Source organism: Salvelinus sp. IW2-2015, linkage group LG30 (assembly GCF_002910315.2).
Source record: "Salvelinus sp. IW2-2015 linkage group LG30, ASM291031v2, whole genome shotgun sequence".
Classification (NCBI taxonomy): Eukaryota; Metazoa; Chordata; class Actinopteri; order Salmoniformes; family Salmonidae; genus Salvelinus; species Salvelinus sp. IW2-2015.
In genome coordinates this window covers 22,014,285-22,032,848 of record NC_036869.1, presented here as the reverse complement: position 1 = coordinate 22,032,848, position 18,564 = coordinate 22,014,285, and the positions used below count along the sequence as shown (strand labels likewise).

The 18,564-nt window shown below is 43.6% G+C and overlaps 1 protein-coding gene across 2 annotated transcripts in view; it reads right to left on the bottom strand.

Annotated features, from left to right (window-relative positions):
- Positions 1-274: 274 nt before the first annotated feature.
- Positions 275-18,564, bottom strand: part of LOC111955208 (angiopoietin-1) — a 69,525-nt gene continuing 51,235 nt past the window's right edge. The window contains exons 8-9 of one of the 2 annotated variants that reach the window (XM_070436074.1): positions 6,318-6,448; positions 275-2,750 (exon numbers count right to left, since the gene is read on the bottom strand). In XM_070436074.1, the coding sequence (XP_070292175.1) occupies positions 2,587-2,750; positions 6,318-6,448 (295 nt within the window). In that variant the 3' untranslated portion in view covers positions 275-2,586. Of the gene's footprint in view, positions 6,449-18,564 lie in introns of both variants that reach the window. The other variant, XM_070436073.1, reaches the window with a different exon arrangement.

Here is an 18,564-nt window from a genome sequence, read left to right as displayed (position 1 = left end):
KAATCTCAACTTTTACAATGCTGGTTGAAAATAKATGAAAACAGTGCTGATTGATAACTTTTTTCAAATCCAATGTATTTTCCACGTTGATTCCATTTCACAATACATTGAAAAATGACTTTGAAACAACAGTGATTCAACCAGTGTGAGCCCAGTGGGAACTGAGAGTGTATGTGTCAAAGGAACTTGCGGTGAGAGAGACTTGCGACTCCTAAAGCGGCCAGTTTCAAAATCAACACATTGTACATAAAAAAACATCCAATGCATAACCAAATTGAAAACATTAGTGCATCACATGCTTTTTTTATTTCGTCCAAAAACATGGCATTTTGACAACTTGTTACAAAAAAATGTAGTTTAAATAAAATAGCAAATCTACAGTTTAATGAGGTAAAAGCAGAGTCATTTAAGGCACGTTTCTCAAATGTTATTATTATTGCTTCTACATTTGATGCTCAACTTCAAACACCACAGTGACTCTGGAGGAACAAAAACGAAAAGGAGTAGCTTTCCTCAGGAAAGTAATTTTACATATGCACTCATTAAATTATACCATTTGAGTATGTTAATAAACATGTAATTTCATAGTAATGAGTTCCAGATACCATGTGTCCTTCTTCAACATGTATACGTAGCCTACCCTTAGTAATACTGTATATTAAACCGTACATTCTTTCTTGTTGTTTCAYGCTGGTAGTAATGCAATACAAGTACACACACTACACTTAAAYGAATCATCCATTTCATGCCTCAGCTAAGCGTTATTAAAACGACAGTTTCTAAGCTGCATTGATGAAAGAGACAGATCTGTCTGGATCTSGGGTTCAGTGCGGTTGTCTGTCTCAGCAAAGAAACATTTGAGGGACATTGKGGGGTGTTTCCAATAAAGAACGGGACTTATCTTTTGGTCAGTGGTTAAGAGCTCAAAATATGGACAGACCACATTTCTGTCAAGGCCCTATAGCACCTCCRAAGTCATAAAAAGGCGAYTACTCATRACATAACCTCTTCCCCTTTTTAAAGCCATAGGATTGCAAAAGCRAAGCAAACTGACGAGTACCATTTGAAGGGAACATTTATGAGACTGTGGATTGAGTCATTGTAGACAGCATAACATTTCAACTGATAACACATTTGTTGAGTAGATTATTATATTTTACTCTAATGGCGCCGATCCAAGCGCACACCATTTCTAGGTAGGGTTTTATACGTGGTCGGAATGGTCCAAATCATCTACACTTTAATATTGCCCAATACTATCGTGTTTTCAAATGTAAAATCCAAATCTCTCAGGAAAGTTAGAATTACACCATCCATGTCTACACGTTTTAGGGGGCTAGATGTGTAACAATACTTGAGATGGAAAACGGACCATTATCATACAAAGATACATAAGATAAAGATAAGTCTGCTATAATATACACTAACTTCAAATTGGTTCGGTATAACAAATAATGTTGTCCTTCTCATACACAGTTCTACCAGTTGCTGTATGGCAATGCCTTAATATTATATGCAACCTGTATTCACTACAGTATGTTCTTTTTCGTATTTAAATGAGGAATGAAGATCAACAAATATTGAGCCTTGGCAACCATTGGTTGTTTGTCAGCCAATAGCAAATGCAGATAAATCCCCATCCGTGGCCAAATCCAATAATAACATGGCATCTTGAACTTGGAGGATARTCATTGCACTCTGTCAGGACAACAACTATATGTGGCAGCAAAAACGTATACTGCCATACTTTTTCTCAGAACTGCCTTTGGCTTCCGCAGTACATATTAGACCAACATTTTATATGGAAGGTGACCTTGTAAGCTGTAAGCTTGTGGTTTTCCCTCTCCAGAAACGATCCAGAGAGACTTATGTAAAAAAAAMAAYAACATCACGTCATTCCAAATGTATTAGGCTATAAAGGAATAAAAAGCATGAAATACTAAACATTGTTCAATGTCTTTGTGCAACACCTCTATAAAAATGTATATATCTCCCGTATGGTTGTGAGGACATTCCAGATGCACAGAGTTCATMGGGAGTCATGTCGTCTGAAAGAGTCTATGCAGTCTCTCATGTAGTCTATGGGTAGTCTACATATACAGGCAAAGCCGCCATGTTGCGGTTAGTTCCCAAAAAGGAGAGAAGTCCAGTAGTCCACAGGCCTGGGGTGAGAGCTGAACTCTACTTGAGTTTATGCCTCAAATATAAAAAATTTAGCAAAGCAGTACGTACTCCAACTGCAGCAAGTTCACCACTCACAGTTCAGCTWTGTGATAAGACGGGACCCCTCTTCTCTCCAACCACACTTCCAGGCTGACTCCTGGAGTAGAGTTACCAAGCAACAGCCAGGTGGTATAGAGTTCACCTTCGCACAAACTCCAAAATCGTTATGGTGAGACGATAGTAACAGGGTAAAGCAGGAAGAGTTCCTCCCAATATAGTTGTCCCATTGGTCTAACAGAGAGCGTGGGCAGAAGGTCTAACACTRCATCTGAAATGGCACCCTRTTCCCTATATAGTGCACTAATTTSAACCAAGTATTGCACTATATAGGGAATAGGGTGCCATTCCAGATGCACTTGATGTCTATGAGAAGTCCAGTGGTCGAATCATCATGGTTGTTGCTCGTAGCGAGTAGCTGGGACCCTTAAAGTAGTGCCACTTGATGCCATTTAGCTTCCCGACGTGTTGCCCTTTGGTGAAGTACATTCCGTTGAGGTTGGACGGGCCACAGGCGTCGNGGTGAAAGACTGAGCTTTTTTTTAAACCCCTATGACAAAAACAGACATTAGTGTGTGTGAAATGCTAAAAGAAAGACCGTAAACGTCACATTGAATTTCTGTTTTTCTGGKTCTGCAATGTTGAACCWTGACAGTGTGCCAACGTGAACTCCAACACTAGCTATAGCAGTGGTTCAGACATAATCACAAAGGTATCTGGTCACTGTGGTGTAGGTACACAGGGGACTGCCGATACCTGTTGTTAACCACTTTTGGGATCTGTTTACACCCAGTGGTATTTAGAGAAAGTAAAGGTGGATGGACTCAAATAGGCTCTGTTGTGAATGGCATTTGTAAGAATTKCATTCCCTGCATATGATGCTGTAGCATCCCTTCCTTCTTCAGGCTTAACCTTTGCATGTACTTTTTATCCTCTTACTAATTTCAGCAAAATACATTGCTAGCACCAAAGAGCACATGAAAATGAGCAACACAAATCTTTCCATTTCAGGGAGGCATAGTGTGGCTGGTGTGACGTGTCAATCGGAGGTTTKGGGCATAGCCTTTCCCCTCAGGCCTAAATACCAGTGCCAGTTTGGGCTGTGACATTTCACAGAAGACCTACCAGTGAGTCCCACAGTTAGTACCGCTGTCCTTGCCTTTAGCATGGGTGTCACGTTGATGAAGGTTTCCCATTGGTTCCCTGTGACTTGTGTTTCCAGGGCCGAGGTTTTACTATCTTGTAAAAACAGCTGCCCCTGCTAGAAACAGTTGGTGATCTGTTTCCAGAACCGGATAGTCTTTCGTCATTGTCACCTCAGTACACTAGTGAACATACAGTAGGTCTGGGTTAGGTCTGTTCAGTATGACTGAGATTGTACTGTATGTATGTACAGTGCATTCGGCAAGTATTCAGACCCCTTGACTCTTTCCACATTTTGTTAAATTACAGCCTTATTCTAAAATGGATTAAATGCAAAAAAATCCTCATCAATCGACACACAATACCCCCATAACGACAAATGGAAAACAGGTTTTTAATTTTTTTTTGCAAATGTATTTCAAATGAAAAACTGAAATACCTTATTTACATAAGTATTCAGACCCTTTGCTATGAGACTCATAATTGAGCTCAGGTGCATCCTTTTTCCATTGATCATCCTTGAGATGTTTCTAAAACTTGATTGGAGTCCATTTGTGGTAAATTCAATTGATTGGACATGATTTGGAAAGGCACACACCTGTCTATATAAGATCCCATAGTTGACAGTGCTTGTCAGAGAAAAAACCAAGCCATGAGGTCGAAGGAATTGTCCTTAGAGCTCCGAGACAGAATTTTGGAACCACCAAGACTCTTCCTAGAGCTGGCCGCCTGGCCAAATTGAGCAATCGGGGGAGAAGGGCATTGGTCAGGGAGGTGAATACTTATGTAAATGTCATATTTAMKTTTTTTTATACATTTTTATGCAAAAATGTATCAAAGCCTTTTTTTGCTTTGTCATTATGGGGTATTGTGTGCAGATTGATGAGTAAATMAATTTTAGAATAAGGCTGTATCAAGGGGTCTGAATACTTTCCGAATGCACTGTATGTAGGTCAGTGGAGGCTGGTGGGAGGAGTTATAGGAGGACGGGCTAATTTTAGTGKCTGAAATGGAATAAATGGAACGGAGTCAAACATGTGGTTTCCATTTGGTTGATGTGCTTGACACTATTCGATTTATTCCATTCCTGCCATTACAATGAGCCCGTCCTCCTATAGCTCCTCCCACCAACCTCCGCTGATGTAAGTAATTGCCATACTTCAACAGACCCGGTCAAGTCTGACCTTACTTTCTTAATATTTTTCTCCTCTTTGGTTACTAGTRTTTTTCTCAATGTGTCTATTTCCCCCACCGCTTACTACTGCACTGAAAATATGTAAATATTATTACGGTGAATATGGTTAAAAAAATCTAAGTCAGTGCCCTGCTAAGCACACTGCTGGGTTGTGGGACTGGCTGGTTGAATGAGGAAAATATGAGTCATTTTGAAATCTCCCTGACACTTGGTGCCCAGCTCATGGACGTTTGTGGTGCTCACTTGAAACCCCTAATGTGCTGTTGTGYGGAGTGGTGGGTGCAGAAGTCAGAGGATGCAGTAAGCTCCACACACACGCCTCATTACTCTGTACTGTGGTACAATGCCACGTGCACAGGTCCGTGCCAAAATAACCCAACCAAGTGTCAGGGTTTGAGCTAGGCGGAGTCAGGCTGGTCTTGTAGTCGAACCAAGTTCTCTAGACAATTGACCAGGATGCATTACCATACGAACAAAAATATAAACGCAACATGTAAAGTGTTGGTCCCATGTTTCATGAGMTGAAATAAAAGATCCMGGAAATGTGTTTACATTCCTGTTAGKGAGCATTTCTACTTGCCAAGATAATCCATCCACCGGACAGGTGTGGCATATCAAGAAGCTGACTAAACAGCATGATCTTTACACAGGTGCACCTTGTGMTTGGGACAGTAAAAAGCCACTCTAAAATGTGCAGTTTTGTCACACATGTCTCAAGTTTTGACGGAGCATGCAATTGGCATGCTGATTGCAGGAATGTCCATCAGAGCTGTTGCCAGAGAATKTWATGTTAATTTCTCTACTATAAGCTGCTTCCAACGTCATATTAGAGAATTTGGCAGTGCGTCCAACCGGCCTCACAACCGCAGATCGCGGGTAACCACCCAAGCCCAGGACCTCCACATCCGGCTTCTTCACATGCAGGATCGTCTAATACCATCCACCTGTACAGCTGATGAAACTGAGTCTTTCTGTCTGCAATAAAGCCCTTTTGTGGGGAAAACTCACCCACTCACTCACTGCCCAGTCATGTGAAATCCATAGATTAGGKCCTAATGAATTMATTTCAATTGACTGATCTCCTTATATGAACTGTAACTCAGTAAAATTGTCGAAATTGTTGCATGTTGCATTGATGATGTTGTTCAGTATAAGATGAATCTTCCTTTCTGCCATGAGGTGGTGGTTTGTGGGGACTCTTCTTGTGCCATCTCTCAGTGTGGTGCATTATGGGGTCTCCCCTGCCAGATCACTAAAGAGCACAGGAGGTTGGTGGCACCTTAATTGGGGAGAACGGGCTCCTGGTAATGGCTGGAGCGGAATCGGTGGAATGGTGTTTGATGCCATTCCATTCGCACCGTTCCAGCCATTATAATGAACCGTCCTCCTCTCAGCAGCCTCTACTGCTAAATAGTGCRTTATGGGTGAAGTAGGCAAGAATTGTCTTTCTTTTTCGGCATCAGACCTGCCTAATTCTCACTTGAAACATCGTTTTTTGTGTTTAATAGGCTAAATTACACATTATTTTACATATGACCCCAARGTGACCTGTTCATTCAATTTGTAGTCTATAACATTTCAGATTTAGATGTGATTATTTATCCCTAAGTAGTTTGGATGTAGTAAACTACTTTTTCAAAGTAACTTTAAGGGTGGCTTTAGTGTAGCTTAACTTCTTCCATTGTGACGTAACTGGTAGCTTGGTACACTACATTTTCAACACTGCAGTGCGGTGCGTTATGGGGACACTGGTACTTACCCCCTGTGAGCATGAGGGCACACTTGCACATGCAGTTGTCATTGTCCATATCCTTGGTGCTGAAGTCTGCCCCGTGGATCACCATACTGCTCTGCCTGCCCGCTGTCCCACTGTGACTCTTCAGGAACAGTCTGAGAGGAGGAGGAGGACAGAATAAGGGGATTGGGGGGAGAGTGGGAAAGAATACAGGAAGTGGAGGACGGAATAGAAGAGGGGGTTTAGCGGGAGAGAAGACATAACACATTGTAAGAGACCTCCTGAGAGAGTTATATTTTCAGCGGTGATTGACTGTGTGCATGTGCTCTGCAAACAGTCTCTCCACCTGAGTCAACATCAACGCATTAAAGAGAGAGAAAAGAGGGAGAAGGGTAGACAGAGTTGTCTGGAACGTACGTTTTTCACCTGCAGAGCTCAGAGCAGCCATTTACAGTATAACAGGAGCAGAGAGACCAAAGACCAAGTCATTAAGGGCTGACCCAGGTACAGCTCACTGAGGTACCATCAAGTAGGCTACATACTGTTACTCTCCTCCTACTGGTCCTAGTCCTGTATGTCTCAGATGCACAATGTCCCTCCTTGTGTRTTTGCACTTTGCCCACTGTCTTCCCTCCTGTGTTCACACAGTACAGTATGACACAGTATTCTCTGTCAGAATGATCACAGAGGCCTCCTGCGCTTATACTATGACAGGCCTATTACTATTACCGTATAGCAGGTTATTTTTGTGGAGAGAAAGCATATTAACCCTAAGACACTGCATGTTACAGTATGGCAGSCCTGCTGTCTGCAGGGCGGCTCAGTCTAACCTGCACATGTGGAACCTGTAAATCAACCAGGGCTCCAGCTGTACTGGTGAGAGACGCAGTGAACCAGTGGGCAACATACAGGATGGGGAGGGGGGACCAGCATGATGGAGCCCCAGTCTGGGGGCACCGTGGCTGGGGCTGGGCTGTTGTCTTATTCTGCTCCACGGACATCTGYCATGTCCCCAGAACAATGCGTTTTGTGGTGTTCTATTTTTAGGTCGAGTGACCGGCATTGCAAGGCCACAAGACAGTGTCGATTTGAGGAGGTGATTGACAAGCGTACTCTTGCATCTCAAATTGAGATTTGTGCTACGATGTCATTAGGATACTTGACATCGACTAACGTTGGAAGCTTGCTGACTCATGATTCAATTATCCAATCGAGTCAGAGACTCCAATCCATACACCTCARAGTTTTCCTCATCGATCCACCCACTCTGTGACTACCTTTCTCAGATCCGATCACCACTCGATCTTTCTCGCCACCCAGCCCCTAACAATTCTCCTCAACTGGAAACCAATAGGGACTATATGTGTCTAAACACACTTGAGGGTTTGTCGTTGCGAATTGTTAAATCACTCTTGGTATGAGAGCAGAAATGCTGTATCGTGGGTCTTCTCTATCCTGCTGTGACCTGCATCATTAGGAGCTCATTCTGTGGCCTGCCCTTCTCTAACCCACATTATCACATGCCTGGGAGCTTTCTATCCCCAAAGATGGACTCTCAGAGCCAAGAAACACTGTTAGAGGACCTTGCCAATGTGTCTGCTCTGCACTCTGAAACATGTTCTGTTGAGCAAAAAAATGTCCTGAGATCCATTGCCGTCAATCGGAATGGACAGGGGAGTAGGCGGGTAACAAGTCTTAGTCAAGTTATGTTTTTTCCTATAAGAAAGGTTGGATAGGCAGTTTTTTTGGGGGGGGGTATTCACCTGCAATATGCACCTCGAACTGGTGGCAGTGTTGTGGATAAGAAAAGTGTGTAGCCAGAGACATCATGCCCAATGAAAACGAAGGGCGGTAAAATATATCTTATCAAATCTATGTGCAACGAATGAATGCAAAGATCAATTCCRTTGCCCCTCAAAATGTGGTTGACTGACACTTCTGCTTGTAGCTATGTGGTTTCAGGTTAGATTCATGAAGTGGAGACAACGGTCAGTGGTGTGTATTCTTGGAGCAAGTCTTTAGACAGCTGGGTAGATGGATGATTTGTACAGAGAAAGGTGAAAGAAGTGACGATGTCATTGTTGGGAATTCAACTAAGCCACTAAACCAATACTGTACTATGTAGTGGAGAGTCATGGCTCTAATCAGTGGTTATATCTGAATCAAAGGAAGGTTGGATGAATTGAACATGTTGAAATTTGACATGGTAGTGGGGTGATGAAATAGTGTGCATTTATGGGAGTCGGAGTTGAGTGTGTGTGTGTGTGTGTGTGTGTAGTGAGTCTTCATCTGTGACACGTGCTGAAGCACGACTCAGACCCTTCAAGACTACAGAAGTCCTCGCAGATACTCTTCCGTAGGGCCTATACTACTCATATCACAAAACGCTGCTCGATTTCCTGGCTGTGTAACTTCTGCTAATTCCTATCCCACCCAATCCAGGATGTAGCCTGCTACTGCTCTGATAAAGAACAGACACAGTCTGTGTATTTAGAAGACATTTACACAGCCTTTCGACCGCACACAGAAACATCGCCAAGACACGCCATGAAGAGGGATTCTCCGCATGACACTCGTCTGACCTTTAAATCGTTTTGATCTGTATTGAATGGGTGTGTTGTGTATGTACCAGACAGTTTACCAGCTAATCCAACTCAATTGACATCTGCGTCCTGTCATGTCGTGTCTATTATGTGCTCAACTGATAAGTAGGGCGATCCGAGGCAGCAGTAACAGAGTCGCTCAAGAGGAAGAGACGGTTTTCCTGTGTGAGTACAGTTGTTCTGCCGTCTCTGTTTCTCGGCAGAAACGTTTAGCGTGTCATGTCACAGGCTGTATTTCATCTCTAGTGTCAAACATCTGCGCAACCGATGCGGGACCTTAAAGCCTCTGAGGGCCAACCGAGCCGATCTGATTGGCTCTTGAGCAAATTAGATTGGCCAAGGCTCATTAATAAACACAATGTTGGATTGTGGGAGATTGATTTGGGCTTTCTCAATGACACCCCGAGGGAGGAAGTGTTGGTGTCCTGCCATCTCATTCTGCTAATGTCTAAAGGGGATGCTGGTTTGTTAGTGCTCTTTCATCGCCGGATGTTGGGTATTAGGATATATTCAAAATGAATACAAATGGTAATAGAATTAATACTACACATYATTATTACCTCTTTGTTGCAGATTTGATTTCAATCGCAATAAGGGAAGGACTCTGGAGTATTGCAAAGGGGAAAGGGGGATACCTAGTCAGTTGTCCAACTGAATGTATTCAACTGAAACTGAAATGAAACTGAAATGTGTCCCGCATTTAACCCAACCCCTCTGAATCAGAGAGCGGCGGGGKGTCCACGTCTTCGGCGCCCGGGGAACAGTGGGTTAACTGCCGTGCTCAGGGGCAGAATGACAGATTTTTACCTTGTGACCAAAATTGGGGTCAGTTGAGGGTTGTTGTTTTATGAAACTAAGTGATCATTTGAAACTTGAAGGGACAACAATAACCAAGCTTTCCCAAAATATAGTCAACACATCCTTGCCGAAYCATATAGAGTATTCCATTGCGCCAAATGACACGGTATGCATCGACTAGTCCACTGAACCAACCTGCCTGCAGTCTTTAACAATGCTTTTAAAGCCCACTCCAAGATGCATGATGAAATGCATTAGGGCAAGACTCTATCATTAGTGTAAAGTCAAAACTACAACACCATGTTTAGAAGCACAGAACAACGCTTTACAGCTAGGCCATATTGGTGCTACAAAGTATGTCGACTTTGCTCATTCTAGGCTGAATTACATCATGCTGCATCAAGATAGAATTGCTGCACTCGATCTCACTTCTCTTCTGTTTCAACCACTTGCATTAGGCTTACCTAAAACCTCCATTTATGTAGCATATTTCACAGAGCAGTTTGGATTGAATTCACCCCTCTGCCCGCAATGAAGCTAGCAGTAATTGAGTTCCTGTATCTGTAAGGCTCTATCAAACCACCAAGGCTCAACCAGCGACAGTTACATTTAACAGAGACTTCCACTCTAGCTGGGGGAAGAAACACAGCCCCAAAGTGCTATAAGTCACGCGTGCCATAGAGGTCCATACATCAGGGGTGCTCAGTGGAGGCGGCATTCCTCCCCAACCACTGCAAAATAAAGAACATCATAGATATGTCTTTCCCCTCCACACGGGCGAGACATGTCAGACTGCGGCTAAACAACCTGTGGATAGGCCAGGGCCACAGCCCATTTCCAAGACTTCACAGATTTGTTTCAAGATGGCGTAGCAGTCGGATGTGTGTTCTGTCTTGTCCCGTGTAAATATAATTTTCTTCGTTTTTTCCCCTGATATATTTTGTATATATTTTAATTCTTACTTCCCATCTACGGACTGAATATACTCTCCTGCAACCCGCCTCACCCAATGTGGTACGGTCTGCTATTTTTATACTTTAGAACCGGAACCCCCTTCAGAAGCTAGTCAGTTAACTAGCTACTAGCTAGTAGTCAGTTAGCCACTGCTAGCGGTCTTCACCGTTAACTCGGACACCAGCTAGCCTCAGCTCGATCAATACCTGCTAGTCTGCACAGCGCGATATCAACCCAGAGCATATCGGACTTCTTTTTCTCTACCACATCTCCGGATTCCTACCGCATGCTCTGAACCTTTACACTGGACCATCGCAGCTAGCTAGCTGCAATCCGAGTGGCTACTTCTGTCTAACGTCTCTGTCCCAAAACAAGCACAAGTTAGCTTTGAGCTAGCCTCGAGCTAGGCCCTTCTGCCGGCTAGCCAAAGAGGTCCACCAGCTAATTCTTGGGCTACAATACCACTTTTGCCAATTGGCCTGGACCCTTTACTGCCGACTCGGAGCCCCGCCGATCCATCACGATTGGTCTGCCGACGTAATCGTCCAAAGTGGTTTCAACAGGCTCTTCCGTTGCAACGTCGCCGAAGGCCCATCTGCTAGCCCCGGCCCGCTAGCTGTCTGAATCGCCGTGTCTCCTGCTCGCCTAGCGTAGTAGCGACTACTGAATCGGCTCCCTGACTCACCTACTGCTACTCATTGGACCCTATGATCACTCGGCTACACATGCCTCTCCCTAATGTCAATATGCCTTGTCTATTGCTGTTTTGGTTAGTGATTATTGTCTAATTTTACTGTAGAGCCGCCAGCCCTGCTCAATATGCCTTAGATAGTCCTTTTGTTCCACTACCCACACATGCGGTGGCCTCACCTGGCTTAACTGCTGGCTCTAGAGACAAAACTTCTCTCATCATCACTCAATGCCTAGGTTTACCTCCACTGTACTCACATCCTACCATACCCTTGTCTATACATTATGCCTTGAATCTATTCTTCCACGCCCAGAAATCTGCTCCTTATACTCTCTGTTCCGAACGCACTAGAYGACCAGTTCTTATAGCCTTTAGCCGTACCCTTACCCTTCTCCTCCTCTGTTCCTCTGGTGATGTAGAGGTTAACCCTGCAGCTCCCAGCACCACTCCCATTATTCAGGCGCTCTCATTTGTTGACTTCTGTAACCGCAAAAGCCTTAGTTTCATCATCAGAAGCCTTCTCCCTAAGTTTGTTTTATTCACTGCTTTAGCACACTTCGCGAACCCTGATGTCCTAGCCATGTCTGAATCCTGGCTTAGGAAGGCCACCAAAAATCCTGACATTTCCATCCCCAACTACAACATTTTCCGACAAGATAGAACTGCCAAAGGAAGCGGAGTTGCAATCTACTGCAGAGATAGAATGCAGAGTTCTGTCATACTATCCAGGTCTGTGCCCAAATAATTCAAGCTTCTACTTTTAAAAATCCACCTTTCCAGAAACAAGTCTCTCACCTTTGCCACTTGTTATAGACCCCCCCCAGCCCCCAACTGTGCCCTGGACACCATATGTGAATTGATTGCCCCCCATCTATCTTCAGAGTACGTACTGTTAGGTGACCTAAACTGGGATATGCTTAACACCCCGGCCGTCCTACAATCTAAACTAGAAGCCCTCAATCTCACACAAATTATCAAGGAACCTACCAGGTACAACCCTAAATCCGTAACCATGGGCACCCTCTTAGATATCATACTGACAAACTTGCCCTCTAAATACACATCTGCTGTCTTCAACCAGGATCTCAGCGATCACTGCCTCATTGCCTGCGTCTGTAATGGGTCCGCGGTCAAACGGACCCATCAAACGCTTCCTAAAACACTTAAGCGAGCAGGCCTTTCTATTCGACCTGGCCCGGGTATCCTGGAAGGATATTGACGTCATCCCGTCAGTAGAGGATGCCTGGTTGCTCTTTAAAAATGCTTTCCTCAACATCTTAAATAAGCATGCCCCATTCAAAAAATGTAGAACTAAGAACAGATATAGCACTTGGTTCACCCCAGACTTGGTTTCACCATCATTTTYCCCACCGTTTTTCATCAGTTTTAGTACAGGGACACAGTCAAACACAAGTTCGTGTTTGGGCGCGCCATGAAGACAAGACRCACCTGCTAAAATCGGTTTCCTATTGAACATAGTTCTTTACGTAGGAAATATTATAGGTTGATTACATTTTAGGCTATCTGAGGAGTAAATAGAAACGTATTTTGACTTGTTGAAACAAAGTTTAGGGGTAGATTTTCTGATTAATTTCTCTGCACTTTGAACGAGTGGATTACTCAAATAAATGGCGCCAACTAAACTGACTTTGTGATATAAAGAAGGATYTTATCTAACAAAACCACACTACATGTTATAGCTGGGACCCTTTGGATGACAAATCAGAGGAAGATTTTCAAAAAGTAAGTGAATGTTTAATCGCTATTTGTGAATTTATGAAACCAGTCCCGGTGGAAAAATATTTTGATGTGGGATGCCGTCCTCAAACAATTTCACGGCATGCTTTCACTGTAATAGCTACTCTAAATTGGACAGTGCAGTTAGATTAACAATAATTTTAGCTTTCAACCGATATTAGACACTTGTATGTACCTAAATGTTTAATATCCATAATTTTTATGATTATTTATTTGAATTGCGCGCCCTCCAGTTTCACCGGAAGTAGCCCTAATACTGGAGTGATAGATGTGCAGATGATGATGTGCAAGTAGAGATACTGGGGTGCAAAAGAGCAGGTGGGTAAGTAATAATATGGGGATGAGGTAGTTGGATGTGCTATTTTCAGATTGGCTGTGTACAGGTACAGTGATCGGTAAGCTACTCTGACAGCTGATGCTTAAAAAATGGAGAAGGAGATATAAGACTACAGCTTCAGAGATATTTGCAATTCGTTCCAGTCATTGGCAGCAGAGAACTGGAAGGAAAGGCGGCCAAAGGAAGTGTTGCCTTTGGGGATGACCAGTACAATATACCAGCTGGAGCGCGTGCTACGGGTGGGTGTTGCTATGGTGACCAGTCAGCTGAGATAAGGCGGGGCTTTACCTAGCAAAGACTTATAGATGACCTGGAGCCAGTGGGTTTGACATCGCTGGGTCAATTGTGCACCACCTCATGGTTCTTCCGGTCGCGGCCGGCTGCGACAGAGCCTGGGATCGAACCCGGGTCTGTAGTGACGCCTCTAGCACTGCAACGCAGTGCATTAGACCGCTGCGCCACWCGGGCGCCACTCGGGCGCCACTCGGGAGACCTCGTGCACTTTTGTTATATACAGTATGTATGCCTGTACAAAAGATGGTGTCAACTTGGGAAAATATCTTAAATATTTGGAGGGATAACAGAACATGTTCTGGCTGACAACAACTGATACATTTTGATGACTCTAAAGCCCGTTATCCTACACTACATACTGGTTTAAGTGTATTTTTCTCTCTCCTTTTATGTGTGTAACATAACACTAATTGTGGCAGTCTTTCAAATGTACGTCTTTCATCTCTTGACTGACACAGTTCCACCTAGCCTGCTGGCTTCCTTCCTTTTATCTGTCTGACAAGGAGGTTGGAGACGACCAAACCTGCTGAGGTCCAGGCAGTGCGTGTTGTTGCACACCTGGCAGTCATTAGCCTGCTAAACCGCAGCCTGATTGGCTCATAGCAGAGGTTAATCACCATGCTCAGTGGATCACTTTCTACCCAGAGGTGTCTGGCTGTAGCCCATTCGCTCGCCTGCCGCTGGGTGTCAAATAACACCACGGAGACAGACAGACATACGGACACACACGTATGTGCACACACACTCACCATTTTTTACTTGCCAAGTTGACACCGACTGTAATCACTGAGGTAGATAATACTGTATGCATGCCCTGTTAATGCCTTTCAAGTAGACCTTAAACCGCAGCCCAGCGGAAGGGCAATAAAATATCAGAATAGTACTACAGCCTCTCACCTAAATCATCTTTGAATTTTATATTTACAACATAACGTTTAACACAGCTACCTTAGCATTTGATTTACAGACAGACAGTATTCAGCGTCGCTGCCTCAGGCAGACTGCAGTGCGGATGAGTGTTGGATGAGTAAACTGAGCTCTGGGAGTTAAGGGTATCAGGGATCCCATCTCAGTGCGAGGCTAGGACAGAGGGGTCACAGCCGAGCTAGAGMATCCCCCCTTTGCCAAGTCCTCCTCCAAATCCCTACATCAAATACATCTGAGGGGATTGTCTGATTCCACCCRGGATCTTACCATTATCATATGGAGAAATCCCGGGATTTAGGGAACTTGGCTGGTTGGAGAGGAAGGATATTGAATAAAGATGTAATAGTCAGTTGAAGAGTAAACATATAGTGCTTTTCTCCAACGGAGAGGATTTCGGCGTACATGCGAAGAAGGAGAAACCTCACTTGTGTCCGTGCACACGTTTAGCAACTCCCATACAGCTTTTTTAACATAGTTTTATTTAAAATGTTCCAGAGTTGATTGTTTTATTCAATGCCTAGGGTGCTGCWTTAAATCTTCACATGCAACATTAAAGCATAAATGCAGTGAAATATACTCAGACACACATTCCCTGACMCAAATACGGTATGGTACATGCATACAAGCACAAAATAACATGTGAATCCTTGCAAGGATTCTGTTTATAGGCCTCCTGAGTGGCGCAGCGGTCTAAGGCATTGCATCGCAGTGTTGCGGCATCACTACAGCCTGGGGTTCGATCCCAGCTGTGTAACAACTAGCCGTGATTGGGAGTCCCAGTCAATTGGCCCAGCATCGTCCAGGTTCGGGAAGGGTTTGGCCGGGGAGGGCTTTACTTGGATTATCGCACTCTAGCRACTCCTTGTGGCGGGCCAGGYGCCTGCAAGCTGACTACGGTCGTCAGCTGAACGGTGTTTCCTCCTAAACATTGGTGCAGCTGGCTTCCTGGTTAAGCAAGTGGGTGTTAAGGAGCACTGCTTGGCCGGTCATGTTTTGGAGGACGCATGATTCTCCCGAGCCCGTTGGGAAGTTGCAGTGTTGAGACAAGATCGCAATTGGATATCATGAAAAAGGGGGAAAAATAAATAAAAAATGCAAGAAATATTCTGTTTATAATGTAGAAAAATKTATCATCCTAAAGTACTCCTACTGTAGTTAGTATTTTATATTTATTGAAACTCTAAATAGCTTATAAAGGATTAACGAGTAGCCTAAACAGTTCCATAATTCAGTACTTCAATATGTATTGTTAATATGTCAAATGTTTCCCTTGGACCACTGTGGTACAGGGCCACTACTCAGACTTATGTTGAAAAGGATGTTAGACATGGGTCAGAGCCCTTCTGTAGCGTGTGTCATGTTATCAACTCTGACCCCTGACTGATGGCTGTCTACTTGACCCCGTCCCATGAGGAATAACATGTATGTGGAGCTATCTCATGCCTGGCCGACCCCCGGAAATACTCTCCCTGACCTCCCAGTCCACACACACATGCAAACACACACACACACACACACAAAATATCCTGGAAACGAAAACCCTTCATGTGAGGCCCCATCCATTTGTTAGTCACTTTGCAACAACACTGACGTTTTAGTTCACAGCACACCTTCTAAACAATTTACAACCATCATTTTCTTAGAATATTATTATACAAAACTTAGTAAAACAAGATTAGACACAAATGATTCGAAATAAGATCTGTCCACAGATTGGCAGTGTGAATGGTTGATGAGTCCAACAACAGTAAGTAATGCGGTCGTTGGACAGTATTGATCCTCTTAGATAAATTACAATTTGAACCCAAATCCATTGAGCTGATTGTTACATTCTTAGGAATTATAGACATCAACAACGTGTAAACAGATGAGTAACTAAATTCATGTATTCTGTCATTTGAATGATGGTCCCACAAATTGTGGCTGTGTTATGGACATCTAACATCTATTTCCCCTCCCTGCCCCTCTGCAAAAAGAATGCCTTTCTTCCCATCTCTCTCTCTCTCTCTCTCTCTCTCTTTCCTCCCTCCATCTTTCTCTAATAAGACACCTGACAGGGTTTAAGACCTAATTTTGAGGCCCATTCTGTAAATGTTGATAAATGAGTGTTATCAAACTAATGTGTTGATACAATGGAGTTAATTACAATGCTATTTGCGGGTCATGACTAAATGACTGTACAACACACTATTTCAATTGCAACCCACTATTTCACCAAGCTAACAATTTCAGTCCATTATATAGACTGCTCCCTTGTATGGTTTACAGAGAGACATAACATTCAGCAATTATGGTAACCTGATTCACAATGGAGCGAAAACCAAAAAGCAAATTTCTCAAGCCTGTGTGGTCATGGTTCAGTGGGAGCTGTGTAGTTCTGAGCTACAAGGTCAGCCCGTAAATACTCTTTCAACAATGTCAACAGTATTTGTACAGTTACGTTAAGCAGTGTTGTTGACGCCAGTTGACAGTATATTGTAATATGGGCATGGTAGGCATTGTCCTTTCGGGGTAAAAAAGACATTACGTAATGGGAAAATATGGGGAAGAAAAGCAATGGCGAAGACGAAAAGTAGCTGCACACACTGATTCGTATTTAAAAGTCAGAACAAGTGATAATATTTGATATTTGATAATATTGATGAGCTACTGCTACTGTTTCGTCAGATGATTTCATGTTTATTTGGATGCAAGCTATTGCCAGCACAAACATCCTTAAGCAAAGCTTCAACACAGGGAAGAGTTGCATCGACTCTCCAAGACGTCTGCATCAATCCCATAATGCACTGCTACTGTGTCATCTGGAAATGACTATGTCACAYCCTGAGAAGAGAACCAGGCCAAATGACTTACTTCTCCAACTACCTACTCACAAATATGCTTTGAATAACCAAGATCTACATTACGATGTATGGATTTAATATCTTTATTCTATTTTATTTATTATGCTGGCTGGATACTGAATAAAACAGTTTTGCAGAGTCTCACTCAGCCTCTGTGCTTTGGAAATCATTCAAATAGGGAGAACAGTAAGACATGTGACAGTTCTTGCTGTATATTATTTCGATTAAGGATTAGAATCCTATATTTCTCTGGGCAATAATTTCACTTCTTTCTAACCAAGATTAATTTGTCTGGCTTGACATTTTAACACGACCGAGGAGCTGGCAGTAAAGCAAACATTTCCTGGCAAAGCGTCACATTGTTTATGATAAATGGGCAACACTSGTGCATCGGTGGACTACATATTTAAACGACCGTCTACGGTTTCCAACKGCTGCGTGTGGGTTTGTGGGCCGGTATGTGTTTGTATGTGTGCGCGCGAGTGTGCATGACCGTACGATTTTTGTTTATGTGTCTTAACAAATGTGTCTGTCTGCGTCGGTGTAGATTGTACTATTCCAGTAAAGCCCCCACCATCGATGCCCAAAAGAATCCAAAAACAAAACAAAATGTCATGGTATCTCTCGCTACAATCTCGTACTTCTCAGTACAACAAATGCTAATTGAAGAACTTGTCGCTGATTGTTTGGGATTCCGAAGGGGAGGTGCCAGAGCCGAGGAGAACCGAACATAGATGGCAGCCCTCTGCAACCAGTTTGTTTGAGGCCTGGACCTCTGGTTTGTTTTGGCCAATGGTCCTGAGAAGCAATGAGTGATTATCATACCACAACTAGTTGCGAGAACAAATCTATTTATAGTGATCAGCCGGCCGATTAGATTGCTCCACTCAGTCCTGAACAGTCCGAGCTCAGACGAGCCTTCCTTCCCTAAAACTAAAGTGTAGGCCCAAAGACGCCTCTTGCTGCCCTGAGGACACAAACAACCACAGTTTTCCCCCATCAAAATAGAAAGAGGTTACAGTATGTGTGCGGCTCTTTGCCACCCACACACACACACACACACACG